This window comes from Gavialis gangeticus, unplaced genomic scaffold (genome assembly GCF_001723915.1).
Source record: "Gavialis gangeticus isolate Ggan-Ray unplaced genomic scaffold, GavGan_comp1, whole genome shotgun sequence".
Taxonomy (NCBI): domain Eukaryota; kingdom Metazoa; phylum Chordata; order Crocodylia; family Gavialidae; genus Gavialis; species Gavialis gangeticus.
The window spans coordinates 44,808,773-44,825,296 of record NW_017728993.1 but is presented as its reverse complement, the minus strand read 5'-3'; the positions used below and the strand labels follow the sequence as shown (position 1 = coordinate 44,825,296).

Below are 16,524 nucleotides of genomic sequence, written 5' to 3'. Positions count from 1 at the left end.
CTCTAGACTGAAGAGTCCCACACCTCTCAGCCTCTCTTCATAAAGCCTGCTCTTTTGACCTTTGATCATGCACATGGCTCTCCTCTGGACTCTCAAGCTTCTCCATGTCCTTTTTAAAGTGTGGAACCCAGAACTGGATGCAGTACTCCAGCTGTGGCCTCACCAAGGACGACATCTTGGGTCTTGCTTGAGATGCATCAGTAGATGCAAGCCAGGATTTTATTTGCTTTGCTGGCTGCAGCATCGTATTGGTGGCTCATATTTATCTTGTGTTCAGTCATGACCCCCAAGTCTCTTTTGGTCATGGTGCTAGGGAGTATAGCACTACCAAGCCTATAGGTATGAGGTGGGTTCTTTCTCCCAGGTTGAAGCACCTTGGATTTCTTTATGTTGAATGTCATCAGGTTTTCATCTGCCCACCTTGCAAGCCTGTCCAGGTCAGCCTGAATCCCCAGCCTGACGTCCAGAGTGACTGCAATTCCCCATAATTTGGAGTCATCTGCAAACTTAGCCAGTCCACTTCTGACACCCGAATCCAGATTGCTTAGGAATATATTAAAGAGTACTGGTCCAAGAACTGAGCCCTGGGGGATGCCACTCATCACAATGCACCATGTTGACTCGGTTCCATCAACAATCACTCTCTGGATCTGGCCATGGAGCCAGTTCCCCAACCATCGGACCATAAGGTTGTTGAGGCTGAAGCTCCCCAATTTTACCATGAGGACATCATGGGAGACCAAGTCAAAGGCTTTTTCAAAATTCAAGTAAATGACATCAGCCTCTCCTCCCCAGTCCAGGTAACGCATCACCTGGTCATAGAAGGAAATGAGGTTGGTCAGGCATGACCTACCTGTAACAAAGCTGCTGGCTATTTCTCAGAATGATGCCTTCCATTAGCCTGCTGTTGATGGATCCTGTAATATTTTTTTCCAAGATCTTTCCAGGGATTGAGGTCAAACTGATTGGCCTGTAGTTCCCTGGGTTTTCCTACCTTCCCTTCTTGAAGATAGGTACCACGTTGGCCCCCTTCCAATCTTTAGGAACCTCTTTGGAGCACCGCAAGTTCTCAAATTTCCTTGCCATTGGCTGTGCTATGATGTCAGCCAACTCTTTTAGCACTCTTGGATGCATTCCATCCAGGCCTACTGACTTGTGGATGTCCAGCCTCTCAAGGTGTTTCCTCACAAGGTCTTCACCAGTTGTTAGGTGTATGGTCGACCTTACCCTAGTAATCCTGTGTCCTGTCAGGCAGGGTGTTCCTTTTGGGCTGGTGGAAAACCAACACAAAGTAATCATAGAGGAGATTAGCTTTTTCCTGGGTGTCAGTTGTCAGCTGCCCTGTTCGGTTCAGCAGGGGTCCAATGTTGCCCTTATTTTTCTTTTGACTTAATGTATCTGAAGAAGAACTTTTTATTGTCCTTGATTCCCATAGCCAGTTTGAGCTGTTTCAGCCTTGGCTTTTCTGGTAAGCCAGTGATACATAATCCTCCTTAGAGGTATTTCCCTTCTTCCAACCCTTATAAGTTTCTCTTTTAAGATTAAGGAGGTCCATGAGTCCCTTATTGAGCCAAAGGGGTCTCCCAGCCCTTTTACTACCTTTCCTACAGGCTGGAATGGGCTTCCTTTACATTTTTAGGATTGTGTCTTTAAGGAGCGACCACTCATCATGGACTCCCCGTCCTGTCAGATCATGATCTTTCAGGGCCTCGACAACCAACCTCCTGAGTTTGTAAAAGTCAGTTTTCCTAAAGTCAAGAATTTCTGCATTGCTGACTGATTTGCTGGCTTTGTGATGGGTGGAGAAAGTGATCAACTTGTGATCACTCTCGCCAAGCTTCCCTTCGATCCTCAGGTCACTTACTAGGTCATCCCCTTTGGCCAGAACCAAATCCAGCAGCACCTACCCTTTGTCAGCCCGTAGACTACTTGAGTCAAATAGAGCTTGTCAATGCAAGTGATGGAGCTTTGCGGCCAATCAGATTTGGCCGAATGCCTTTCCCGTGAGATGTCAGGGTGATTGAAATCACCCATGATGACCGTGCACCGAGGGTGTGCAGCCTCTGCTAGTTCTCTAGAGAATCTGTGGTCAAGCACTTCCTCCTGGTAAGGCGGTCTGTAATAGACTTCTACAGTTATACCCCCTTCACCATGTTCTCCCCATATTCTAACCCAGACAGTTTCAAGTCGCCCTCCTTGGGTGCCAATGTCTGCTTGTAGGGAAGCGTACTGCTCCTTGAGATAGAGCTACACCCCTGCCCTTCCTCCTGACACGGTCCCTCCTGTACAAGGTATAGCCATCTATACCTGTGGTCCAGTCATAGGTGGAGTCCCACCAAGTCTCCGTTATCCCTATGAGATCGTATTTGTTATTGCGTAGCAGAAGGGCCAGCTCCTCCTGTTTGTTCCTCACACTCCTGGCATTTGTATACAGACAGCTAAGCTTGCTGTTGGAAGCCCTGGGCTTCTTTGTGCACTTAGTCCCATCCTTGGCCTGGGGTAACTTCCACTGTGTTACCTGACCTGCTGTTTATGTACTTGTCACTTTCTGGACTTGCACTGGTGGTTGTCTGCCTGTCCCCCCGCAATCTTAGTCTCAAGCTCTGTCAATCAGGTCAGCCAATCTGGCCAAGAAAAGCTTCTTTCTTGCCCCTCTCTCTGAAGTGTGGACTGTGATTGAAGAAGCTGAAGTCTTCACACAATGTCGCAGTCTTCTCTTGATTTCTTCAATATGTCTCTCCCTCCTTTGGGAAAAGAAAATGAAATGTCAGAATTTCCTTTTTGGAAAGTTTGAAGTGGATCTAGTATTTGTTTGCTCATTTTTGCATAATTTATTTTTTTCTAATCTTTTATTAAAATAATAGAAAGTTATTGAGTCTTTCACTGAAATTCATGTTGCTTAAGTTGTCTGCTTCCACAAAAAGGAAGACATGACAGTATCAAGTTCTTTGTTTAAAATGAGTTTTCTCTAAAATTCCACTTTTCAGTGAGAATTATTTTCATTTACTACACTTAAATCAGGTCTAATATTTTCTATCGTGTGGATCTTGTAAACGGAACTGTTTTGACTCTGATACTTTATGAAGATTTCTGCTAATTTCTTGGCAAAATAGATTCTGAAAAGTGAAAGGAAGCTCAAAACACTCAGGTATTTGGTATTGAAAAACCCTGAAAATCTGAATCCTTACCTCAACCTTTTCCCCTTCTCAGTTCCCCCCACCACTCTTTTCAGTCACCACAGAAAACTGCTTTTTTAACCCAGCAGATTCCCTTACTTCTATGTGAATGTCTTTGCCTCAGCCCCAATAGACAGTCTCGCTCTCATACCTGAATAAAGTTCTAGAGTTCTTTAGATCTGCAGGTAGTTCCTTGGCTAAGAGTGTTTCCAGATTGGTTTAAATTTTAAAGGCAGAGATGTGTTAGGAGAAGGAAAAGCCAGGGGTGGGGCGTGGGAAAAAGTAACATTAATATAATTCAAACTAGGTTGCCTGTCCATCTTGTCTGTATTCTCTCAATAAGTGGTGAGTGATATAACACTCAGGTATTCGTTTCAACAAGTTTCGTTATAAACATATGCTGTTTAGACAGTAGTGTATTGAAAATGTATTCTTTTGTCAGGCATTTAAGGAGTCCATTGTACATAGTAGGTTTTGTTGAAAAACTACCGTAGCAATCATAAAAGGTCAGAGATTCTTGTTCTCTAAAGCCTGAGGCTTTTTAGATATTTACAGGCCATGTACAATGTAGGCTGTTCCACGCTGCTCTGCCAGTAGACCTCAACTCAGGAGGGGGGGGCTCTTTCTGGGTTGAAAGGGTAATTGAATTGCCAGGCTCAATGAGCCTTGGGCCTCTTTGAGAAAAGGATGTCACTTGTGCTGTATTGTGTTAGGCATCTGTGATTCAGTAGAGTTTAGACCACAACTTCCATTCTTTCTTTCCATACAAACTGGATTACAGCTCCACTTTCCAAAGGTACAATCTATTCTATTGTGTCTTCCCAGTCAGCTTTTCTCAGTAGTGTTCATACAGACTGTTTGCAATTGTATCTCTCAATAGGTGAGACATAACTTTAGATTCATCATACTGTGAATACTAGTTTGTTTCTTTTAACACCAAATGATGACAAACAAGCATGTTAGCTCTGAACTGTTTTTGAGAGACTATTTACATTTAGCTTTGCTGTTTGAAACACAATCCTTGCCTTGAGAAAATATTATTGTTCAGCTTAAGCATGTCAGGTATTTGTGATCTCTTCATTTCAAATAAAATCTTCTAAGTACTTCTGTGCTACAGGAAAAAGCGATATTTTGTCTTATTATCTCTGGCAGATTAGCAAGAGTGGTTTCAGGATTTTAGTACCTATACTTGTGTGTTTTGTGCTTCTGCTCCTCAAAGGGGAATGGCAGAATGGACCTCCAGAAGCAACACTGTACTGTAAAAGGATTCGTTGGAGAGCTTTACAGTGATGATTCATCTTCGAACTACCCAGAAGCAACTCTCAGTGTTTATTGGCACCTCATGAATCTCACTTTCATGTCCACCCTCCTTTTTTCTGACTAAAACTCTGCTGTCGGAGAAAGCAGTCCAACAGAAAGCTACTTCACCCTGCATTGGCTTAGTTTACTTGCCTTTGAACTGCTCATTGAGGCAGCCTTAGAGTTGCTCATTAACTATAGCTTAGTGTTACTAGTTGCTCTGACATGCCCATGTTTGAGGTGTAGCATTAGTAGCCAGCAGATACTACCCTGTGTTTGTATGACTTTTGCGCAATAAGCAGTAGGGGTGTGCGAAATGGGCTGTATCCAGTTTGGATTTGGCCCTGATTGGGGACAGTGATTACATTTGTTGATTTGGATCACTGTCCCTGATTCAATTCCCGGCGTGCTCCCCGGCAGGCCTGGAAATGGACCAAAAGTGCTTCTGGACTACTTCCGGGTCTGCTGCCAAGTGTGCTGGGGAGCTCCCTGCACTCCTGTGGGATGCTCCCTCTGTACCAGCATCGCAGCATTCACTAGCTGCCTGCTATTTTGAGGTATGTAGAAAAAACATTTAAAGCTGTGTCTATGTCCAAATTTCCAAATCTGTCTGAATTGATTCAAAGTGTTCTGATTCGATTTGGAGAAATTAAAGGGTCTTCTCATTTTGACTCAGATTCAGAGATTTGGCCACCAAATCGGGCAAAATCTCCGCTGAATTGAATTGGGGACCGAAGCTTTGCAACGCCCTAATAAGCAACTCCTTCTGTTTATAATCTGAGGAGGCAGAATTGTTGTATACAGGTTAATAATTTTTTTTCTTTTAAAATTATATCAGAGTTGAAGTCAAACTTAGAATCACTGCAGCCCAGTGTTGCTAGCTCTTGGTTTTTATCTCAAATCTTACATCATTTTGTGGCTTTTATTAATCTTTTCCATGATGACATGATTCCTGCCATCAACCCTGCAAACTTTACCTTATTCAAAAGAACCACCATCTCTCATTATTTTGAATGTAATGAAATGAAATTGCTCTAAATCAGGGTGGCCATCCTTTCCCAAAGTGGAAATAGGTCTTCTGGTGACAAAGATGGCTACCAGCTTCTATATTTTTCAATGATACTGAATCTAATCTACCCTCTTGAAAGACATTTGCACTTTGTTATCTTGGCAGGAATGTGTGCAGACATGGAGGAATGTGGCAGGCAGGGAGTCCAGGAAGAGACTGGGAGAGTGCTGGGGGATATGATATCCAAGAGGGAGGCTCGGAGAGTGTAGCGGGGTTTGGGGGTAGGAAGTAGCTAAAGGAAAAGTGAAATGGGGTGCAAAGGAGGGACAGCAAGCTTAGAATATGGGGCAGAGTATGGGAGGGATTGAGGAAAAAAGATGATGAGATTCAGGAGACTGAGGGGCCAGAAAGACATTGTGTATGTCTATAATATACAGTATCTTGTATCTATATCTAATATACAATACAAACGTGTAGAATGCTGATAATGGAAAGAGAAGAGAAATATGTGGGAGGGGAGTAGAATGTGGCGGGGAGAGGAGCAGAAAGATGGTAGACAGGAAACTGCAGGAGCACTAGCATTTTTGGAAAGGAGATGGGGAAGGGAAAGAGAGAGGACTGTGATTGGCTAGGAGAATGGAAAGGAATATAACAGCTTCTTATGCCAAAGTTACTTGAATAACATCACAAAGGACAGCTACGTGCTATCAGGAAGAGAGCAGAAATCATAAGTCAGAGTTCAGGTATACAGTAATATAAATGTGATACTGCTAATAAAAGGAGTAGATTGTAAAAGTTAGTAAGTTGCTTGATAATTGCATAATAATTACATACAGTTATGCATGAAAATGAATCCTTAAGCAGTACGTGGGCCCCTAAATTTTTTAACGTACTGTTTTATTCAGCTTTTCCTGTTAATCTCTGTATTTTTCAGGTCACTAAGTACAAAAACATTTAAAAGAAAGAGTAGTAATGGTGTTAAATTGATGTACTTGAAACGGTGACTTTTCTTGAGATGTCTATTTGTACTTAGTGTAATGGAATGGCTGACAGCTGGTTTCAGTTGCCATAGTATAATTATGTAGAATAGACTGTTGCAGTGACACTATGTCAATTAAGGAATCTCTCACTTTCTAGACTACAAAGAACAAAATGACAGTACAAGATATTCTTTCCATTCTTTTTCATAAAAAGATAGTGACACTGTGTGAAATTACAGTCCTGTTATGATGACATAAGTCAAATGATTTGAAAGATTTCTGAATTGATTAAAAATCATCAGCATCATAATGTAGAATATCTGTGGTTTGGCACGTTGCTGTTATGTTTTGTTCTTTCTGTGTTGGAAGATATTTTGGTGGGGGAGGATGCGTATTATTTTATTTTTTTTTTGTTTTCCAAATATGAAGCAATGTGCATAGATTTCATTTATAAGCTCTGATACTTCTGCTTCAATGCAGATTTTTCAGTTGCCACTCATTGGTCACTCTGTTTGAAACAATGGTTTACCTAATGCATCTTGGCTTGTTTTTAAAAATCTAACCAAAAACCAGAAACATAGGTATGGGTAGAGGGTAGATGAAAGTAAGTAATTTTCCTATAATGTTTATAGCTATGTGAGTTTTTACAAATTGTACCATAATGAGAAAAATTAATTGCTTTTCCCCTCTTGTCTATCTCTGCTTTTTTTCCCTTCTCTATCCCCACATCCTAGGTAAGTTAATGTTTTTGTTCTTTGGACATAGAACACAAACATTCAGGTGCTTTGTTGAATTTGAGAAAACTACATTATCACAAAGTCATGATCTTTGTGGAATTAATATAAAGTGTGTGTAAATTGGATGAAAGAATAGATGCTATAAGCATTTCCTGATAGTAAATGCAATTTCTTCTAGTCTCACAGTATTGATCCTACATGTTTTAATAGCTTTTTTCACGTAAAAAAAATTCTCATTTGCATGCAAATTATGTAATACTTCCAAGTGATACATGAAGAGATCCTCCTTTGCCCATTTTCTACTGATTATTGATATCTGTTTAAGGCTTGTGTCTGTTTTCTGTGTTACTAGTATAGTATTTATTGACACTTTGATGGGAAAAAACCACAAAACAACCTATCCAGTTAGATTAATTTCCTTCTGTGGAAGTGCCCAGGAAAAGGGATTCTATAAACAAAGACATGAGCAGACATTTATTTTATTAAAAAAATCAAAAGCATTTGAGTACCAGCCTGCTTCATCTCTGACGTCTACAAAAAACCAGATAGCTGAGTCATATTTTTTTTGCGTATTTAAAAATGCTGCAAACAAGGAAACTATTTCTTTATTATGCTGTTCAATAGCCTATGAGTAACCATATAATGTTATTAAGGTAAGTCTTCTGTCAGTCATGGCTTTTCTCAGTCCTGGGCCTCTTCTTAATGCATACTATTTATCTATCACCTTGCTGTGTCATGTTTGCTTCTTATTTGATTGCATTTTGGCCTTGGTAACATAACAATAATTGCTATTAGCGTTATGTAACATCATCATGGTTAAGATTCCAATTAGTTTCATTGGGAGTTGGAATGAATATTAGTAGGTGTTTGGGTAACATCAGTATTTTCAATATAAAAGCTATTTATTATAGTTAGTGTAGGAAGGTCCTAGGAAAGGCAGCCAATTCTGAGAGAATTCTTTATCTAAGTTAAAATTAGCATGGTTTTAAGGGATGCCACTTTCAGATTTAGTTACACAAATGTCCGTAAGTGTTTGATTAAACCCTTCTTGCATACACAAAGTATCTTATTACTGCAGTTTGGTACCACTATTACTTACAGGTTCATAGAGCACTATATTAAAATTAAAACATTGTCATCCCATTTTGTCAAGTTTAGAAAAATGTATTCTTTCAAATAATATGAGATCCATTTGCTAAAAAAATAGAATAACAAAGAGGAAAATAGGAATAAAGCCATCACAAAACCACAGAATTGCCTACCTTTTTTATTAAAGCTTTTTTCTTTTTTCTTGTCAAAAATGTTTGTAGTCGACAATTAGTACTTCAGTGACTATTAAGTAGCTTTGTTGGTTTTCAGCAAGGAGTCTCTAAAATAATGAGTGTTAAAATGAAATTTGTTCAGACCTGCAAGTTGCCTAACTCCCTGCTATGACTTCTATTACTTCATATACCTAAAATGTTGTTTTTATTAATTTTATGTGCTGCTGTAGAGCAACTTACCCTGTGCTGTGTTAAAATTTCACAGACATGAGGGCTGGGAGGGACCTCAGAAGATCATCGAATCCAGCCACCTGCCCTAGGGGCAGGAAGTCAGCTGGGGTCATAGGATCCCAGCAAGATAAGCATCCAAATTTATCTTGAAGGCATCAGTGTAGGTGCTTGAATCACCTCTAGTGGCAAGCTATTCCAGACCTTGGGGGCTTGGACAGTAAAGAAATTCTTCCTTATGTCCAGCCTGGAAGGGTGTTGCAGGAATTTATAACCATTTGACCTTGTCATCCCTTGAGGTGCTGTGGTGAACAAACGTTCCCCCAGATCCTGGTGAGCACCCCTGATAAACTTATAGGTGGCCACCAGATCATCCCTGAGCCTGCGCTTTTCCAGGCTGAAGAGCCCATAGCTCTCAGCCTGTCGTTGTAAGGTCTGTTTTCCTGACCTCGGATCATGCGCGTGGCTCTTCTCTGGACTCTCTCAAGCTTGTGCACATTCTTTTTGAATTGTGGAGCCCCAAACTGGATGTAGTACTCCAGCTGTGGCCTCACCAAGGCCAAGTACAATGGGAGAATGACGTCTTGGGATTTGCTTGAAGCATCTATGGATGCAAGCCAGTGTTTTGCTCGCTTTACTAGCTGCAGCATCACATTGAAGGCTCATATTCATCTTGTGGTCAATCATGACCCTCAAGTCCCTTTAATCCATAGTGCTAGCCAGCGTAGCACTGCCAAGACTATAAGGAAGCTGCAGGTTTTTCCTCCCAAAGTGGAGAACCTTGCATTTTTCAGTGTTAAACACCGTCAGGTTCTTGTCCGCCCATTTCCTGAGCCTGTCCAGGTCAGCCTGGATTGCCCTCCTGTCCTCAGGTGTGGATGCTTTACCCCAGTGTTTGGTATTATCAGCGAACTTGGCCAGTCCACTTCTGACTCCAGTGTCCACATCATTAATGAAGATGTTGAACAATATAGGTCCAAGGACAGAGCCTTGGGGGACCCCACTGGTCACAAGGCACCATGACGATTGACTTCCGTCAACCACTACCCTCTGGGTCTGACCATGGAGCCAATTCTCCAGCCAGTGGATCGTGGTGGAAAATTCAAGTTCTTTTCTTTGCTTTGTTCCCAGTCCACCTGCTTTAATTTTGCAAGGAGATTCCTTGTCCAGTGTTCTTCCTTCCACCCCTCCTCCCTCCCCCACACTTCTTGCTCCCCTCTTATCTTTTCATATGTCAGTAATGCACAGTTATGAGAAACATTACAGACAATCTAAATCAGGGGTGGGCAAAGTGCAGCCCGGGGGCTGGATGCAGCTTGCCAGGCCATTCTATTTGGCCCATGCGGCCCCTAAAAGATTTAGAAAATTAATACTTATTTGCCCCTGGCTGCCTATCATGTGGCCCTCGATAGCTTGCCAAAACTCAGTAAACGTCCCTGTGCCCAAAATAATTGCCCACCCCTGATCTAAATACATAGCGGATAGTAACAGGATCTGTATTTAAATGTCTCAGCCAAATTCTTCAAATGGGACTAGTTGGAACTCCTGATGGCAGTGGTAGAATTGGTGTTAATTGGCTTTCTCATTTTCAGGCAGAGGCCAAAGGAATGGTGAGTGTTTCACCTAAACTCCAATTTTACTTCTGGAGGTGGTTCTTCTAGCACCAGGTTGAGGTACTTTGAAGCCTTATGGAAAGTTTTCAGGGATACTGCATTTGCTAGTTTTTTTATATGGTTAAATGGAACACTTTGACCTGTAGGTTTGTCAATCTGGTACTTCTTTAGTAGGAATATACTTAAATCATGGTTTTGTGATTTTTGTAATCACCATGGAAAATAGCATTTTGTGCAGTTTTGCTTGGAATTGCACCCCCTAATCCCACCCAAAGTTTACCAGAATACAAAGAAAGTGCAGCAATCCCTGCAGCCATAGAGCATGTGGTTTGAGAAAACCACTGAGAGACTTAGCTAGTGGCATACATGCATTGAAGGAGCTAGTCAGGAAAGCAGAAGGGTATTGGCACCATCTTTTAAGAAGCCAGATGCAATGTTTCAGTCTGAAGATGAGTGATAGGCCTCTTGGCCAATTAGTGGTGAGGGGCAGGGTCACCAAAGTCCCTTGACCAATCAGAGAAGGGGGGGGGGGTTGACTCACCACGACAAGACCATGATATTGGCTTCATGTGCCATGAGTGGCCTGCAAAAATGTCTTCATCTTGCCACAGTTTAGTTGGTCCCTATTCTTTAATGATCACTAATGCCTCTTTCAGATATTTAGACTGCATATTGTACAATATGTTATTCATTGAGTGAGCTGTTTTTAGTATAGTAAAATCTGGTTATTTTGTCACTCTGAGGATTGGTAAAGACGACTTCAAAAGTAATGAATCAGTAGTTAGCAATTTTTAACTTTTCAGTAGATGTACTTTGTGTGCCATACTGAGATGCAATACTGATTTTTGACATGTATAATGCAGAAAAACAAATTCCAGGTGCAAAGTGTACATGTTCTGGCTTCCTATGTCAGAACTATGTGATCATGCACAAAAACAGTTAATGTATAATTACTTACTACAACTTAGAGTGCCTGCTATATAGGAATTGCTTTGTACTTGTACGTGCATTCATGGCCAAAAGAGGAGATAATTCTACAAGATGAAATATTAGATCAACTATATTTTGTTGAAAAGCTGAAGAGTAACCAATGTTTTGTAAGCATCAGGTGGATTGACAGCTGCTATGGAGGGCATAGTATCTGACTAGTTATCAGGAAGAAATTCCCTTATAATTTAATATTCATGTGCACTTGGAAATGACTAGACTTTAGAACAGGGGTTTTCAACCTTTTTTTAATAAGGTGGCCAGACGTGGAGTGAGGGGGTGGCATGTGGCTGGATGTGGGGTGTTGGTGGCAGTGACCACTATGTAGAGCTCCCCCCCACCCCCAGCATCCAGCCAGGCAGTGCCTGTGCAGCCGACAGAGGGGAGCCACTGCCCTTGCCCCAACCTGGCCCTGACTCCTGGGAGGCGGCGGTGCTCCATCCCTGCGCACACCCCCTAGGGCCTTTCCAAGTCCCCCCGGAGGTATGCATACCCCCGGCTGACAACTTTTGCTTTAGAAGATGACAAATTTACCATAGTGTGTTGTGTAGAAATAGGACTCAGGCAGAGATTCAGTGCACCAACTTGTAAGACCACAGGGATGAGTTATCTCAAGGACTGTTTTAATACATCTATAAATGTTTCAAAGGGTATTATTGTTGTCATTCTTTCTGTTAACTCAAAGTTGAAGTTATAAAAGAACCCCTCAATAATTCTGGGGAAAAACAAAAATGGGAACAAATTCTCATATACCTCATAAATACCAGACTAAACTAAATGACTAACATAATGAAACCTAGTTGTTTTTTAACTATGTAGAAAATGCCCTTCACACAATCCTAGTAGAGTATCTGAGATTTATTGTAAAAAAAATATATATATATATATTTGTTAATAGAATAGTAATAGCTTGACATTGTGACATACCTTTTTTACTTCATTACCAATTCCTTTGAAATAATATTTGTTAGTATGTATATATGACAAGTTTGTATATTTAAATGCCATCAGATTGTTTAGCGTCTTGATGTGCACTGGTCCTGTACCAGAACAATGTCGTTTCTTGAATCTCCACTTCTGTTATATATGACATTATTAATAATTTTTGTTTTCATGCAGAACTATTATGGAGCTGCCAAAATGATTTTTTCTGACAATCCACTTGGCCTGACATGTGGAATGGTATGCCCAACCTCAGATCTTTGCGTAGGTGGTTGCAATCTGTATGCCACAGAGGAGGGACCAATTAATATTGGTGGACTGCAGCAGTTTGCTACTGAGGTACGTAGCAGCTGATATTTATACATATGAACCAAAAATTGCCTGTCTGACTTTTTATTATTATTTATTATTTTTTAAATTGTTTTTAGAATCTTTTTGGGGGGATGTTTTTTAAATTTAACTGAATAAGAGAAATTAATGTTAGGTAATATGAACCAATTTTGTAAAACTCTTCAGTTTTTAGTTTCTGCATCAAACATCCAGTATTTGCACAGCTTTATTCAGGTACCCTTCAGCAGGAGATTGGAAGTTGGAGGAGAGGGGAAGGGGCTTGCAGTTAGTAGCAAACTTGTGATGGTTGCATGCTTTTCTGCACAGGAAGGAAAAAGGCTGGAGAAGCTGCTTCATTTTATTAGCTTTTGCAGAGGCCATTGAGACACTGTGCCAGATGCATGAGCTTTGGACAAAAAGGGAGAGTATGTGGCCCTCTGAATTATGCACGCTAATATTAAAATTACATATTTCTGTATATTTTTTGCCGTTCAGCCATAATGTCATATATAATATCCCCTTTGCAGATGATGTTTATAAGAAAAGGGTAAAATTCTGGTCACCACAAAACCTGAGACAAGGCCACAAACCAAATATAGGGCAAGGGGAGGAATCCTCTTTCCCTCAATCAGGCTTCTTCTGTACTACAGTTCAGAGGCCTCATACCACCCGTTTCAGTGTTTGTGGCCAATGGCTGTGTCTGCAGAGGTACTCCTGCTACTCTGTGTGCCTCATTTAATGCAGCTGCTGGTAAGCTACTTGGGGCACTTTTGGAGTCCTGTGCAGCTACCTTTTTGCTTTGAACCTCTTTTCTCTTCTGCCACTAAAAAGAAGCTGATGCACTTTGATTTCACTAGTGTTTGAACCTGCAAAAGGTAAAGCCATATTTCTTTTTTTTTTTGGTCTACTCTACTCATTTGGGTGATTAGGCTAATGACACCAAACTCAGTTTACCCTGGCTTTTTGTTGAATGGCTGAGTCTTAGAAGCCAAAGGGATATGCTTTTTTTCTCTAATGGCTTTTCTCCTTATATGGAAAAATGTAACATTTACTGCAAGATGAAGGGCTTACATTAAAGAAATGGATTAAACACTTGTCAAGGATATGATAGATATAATGGTGAAATATTACTGTTTAGAAACCAAATGCAAGTAATATCTGTTAAAACTTCATTCGTGTCTCTTTTTTGTCTTAATGCCATGATTAATAGGCTGGGATTATGGCTTTGATTGATTTTGCTAAAAATCTGCCATTTTTCTTCAAAAATCTTTAGAAATCGATTTAAAAAGTGTAGTGCTGGCATAATGATTGATACTAAAACTGCAAGACAGGAAGAAAAATCCAAAATGACCTCATCACATTGTTTTTTAAGTTTATTTAAAGTGATGCATTAGTATCAGAGGTCCTAACAGAATACAGTGATATTGCATAATTTTACTGATCCTAAAATTTTCAGAATGGCAATTTTTATATTATCTGCTCTACATACTGTTTGTTTGTAATAACTCTTAAAATATATCCATAGTTGGTACCTACAATAATGAAGTCAGATTTGTAAAAAGTATTGATTTTTGGCACTTGCATCTTAATTACCCATGTAAGCCAGGACCTATCTTTGATATTTAAGATGCAAGTAAAATAATATTCTTGAGAGTAAGATATTTTTGGACATAAAATAACAGCATGTACAGCCGAAAGGAATTTCACAACACTTGATTCTAAATGATGAAAATTTAAAAATAAGTGCAACAAAATATAGTCTCAGGTTTTATCAGTAACATAAATGGGACCTGAACCTGCTTACTTATGTGTGTAGCTTCACTTGTAGGAGTATTTCATCAGTTGCATGATATAGGCATGCAGTATGTGTTGTTACTAATGGAAATCGTGTGGTTATTCTCATTCACAGTATACAAGTTTGCCCCAGAGAACCGTATTTATTGAAAACTACATTGAGCATAAAACCAATTTTAGACTTTTTTTTGCATGGAATTAGTATTACAAGAAAATAATGAAAATATAAGTTATAATAAAAAGAAAGACTATTCTGCTAACTGAGATAAAAGATAAAATTGCAGTAAAGCAGGAATGTGGTTTAAAATGGAAATATGCAAGAACGATGTATGCCCTTTTGTGTTTCTGAACAATGACTGGTCATCTGTTCATACTGCAGATAAAACTCCCTAATTGGAAAATATTTGTCTTGTGTACTATATAACACAAGAATGGCAACTCAAATGTGGTATATTTTCTTTATGCTGCTCCACATCTTTTCATAACTATTAGCTTCACTTTTAAATATGTTATAATCAAATCAGAGAAAAAAATGGATCCTGACAGTTAAATGTTAAAATGGGAAAAAAATTGTTACACATCTTGTATTTGTAATTTACCAGGGTGTATGTTGTGATGCAGTTACCACGGTAACAAGTGCAACTGGGAAACAACATGGAGTCAAAAACCCAACTATTAAAAATGATGTGTGTTGAATAGAGGTTTCACCTGCTACTGCATATATGTAGGTCAAAATTATATTAATGTCTTGCTTCCCCCTCATGCCTCTCCCTTGCACAATTGTTTTTTAAAATCACTGAACATTTCTATTTCTTAGAATACAAGTTATGTGGAAATAGTTATGTAGTCACAATAAATATAGATAGAGAGCTGTTTGGATATGAAAGCCATGGAGTATAGTAAAATTTAGCTTTTTTTTCAACGTTCTGGTACAAATTATAGGAGAAAAAGTGGAGTGCAACGTATTAGACTGTTTATCACACGATTAGTAAGGAGTCTACAAAATCTGGATGATTATTGTTCAGTTTAAAATGTCTCTTTCAGGGCCTTGTTACATCTTATGCTATAAGACAAATCAGCTCTAATCAGCTTAGTGTTGTTTGGCTTAGTGGAGCAGTCGCACCTTAAGATGAAAACCCATCTGACTGTCCTTCACCTGCACAATTGCCATTTGCCACTAGAAGCTGGTGAGCAGAGTAGGGCTAAGATTAGGAGCTAGGGGCAGAACTGGCTCATTGCTTGAGCTCTGAGGGGCCCAATACTTTTTTTTCTCCTGTGCCCACTCTCCCATACTGCCTCTGTCCGGGCTGCTGCCAGCCAGGCAGGCACTACCTGAGCTCCAAGGGGCTTGATTCGTTCCAAAAGTTAGGTGGCACCCTGCTGGCCAGCAGCCTTAGTGGAGGCGATGTAGTGAGGCGAGCTCTGGAGGAAAAAAAGGATCAGACCCTCAGAACCCAGATACATGCCCCAGTGGAGCCAGGTGGCTGGAGCAGGGTGGAGCTTGGAGGCTGCAGCATGGCAACCCAAGCACAAGGTTAATAGGAACTGTCTACCTCACTCTGCTGGGCTATGTAGAGTCTGGCCACTGGCTCCCCACTTCCTGGCTCGCCTGGCAGTGGCTCCAGTTGGCAGGTGCCTGAAGCTCTGAACCCTCTGTAGTAGCCAGGCAACTCTGGGCATGGACCTAGCATTGCCCATCCTAGCTAGGGCTGCACAGAGCAGGCAGGTGGCTGCATGGCTCACAGCTGCCTTTCAAGCCTGGTAGGGGCGGGAAGTCCCATCCCTGTACCCACCTCCTCAGGCTTGCTGCTCCTGCTAGGCCAAGCTAATGCTGCAGCCTTGGAGCTCACTTGCTCTGCTAACGGCCAGCAGTCTGGGAACATGCTTTGTGTGGGGGGGAGGTGGTATAAGGATGGGCCTTCTCTCTGCCATCCTGCCAGGCTTATGAGGTGTTTGTGAGCAGCGCAGCCTCCCCACCTGCTCTGTATGGGCTCAGTTTAGACAGACAATGCCAAGCCCCACACTTTGTCTGCAGCTGCCTGGCTGGTATGGAGAGGTTCAGGGGCTTCAGAAACCTGCCAACCATAGCCACTTCTGGGCAAACCAGGTGTGGGGAGCTGGCAGCTAGAGCTTGCACAGCCTGGCAGAATGCAGTGTCAGTAGGAAC

The 16,524-nt window shown here is 40.9% G+C and overlaps 1 protein-coding gene across 1 annotated transcript in view; it reads left to right on the top strand.

Moving 5' to 3' along the window:
* DPYD (dihydropyrimidine dehydrogenase) overlaps positions 1–16,524 on the top strand; it is an 865,232-nt gene that overhangs the window by 192,877 nt on the left and 655,831 nt on the right. The window contains exon 4 of the mRNA XM_019501664.1: positions 12,411–12,572. Within this exon, the coding sequence (XP_019357209.1) occupies positions 12,411–12,572 (162 nt within the window). The remainder of the gene's footprint in view (positions 1–12,410; positions 12,573–16,524) is intronic.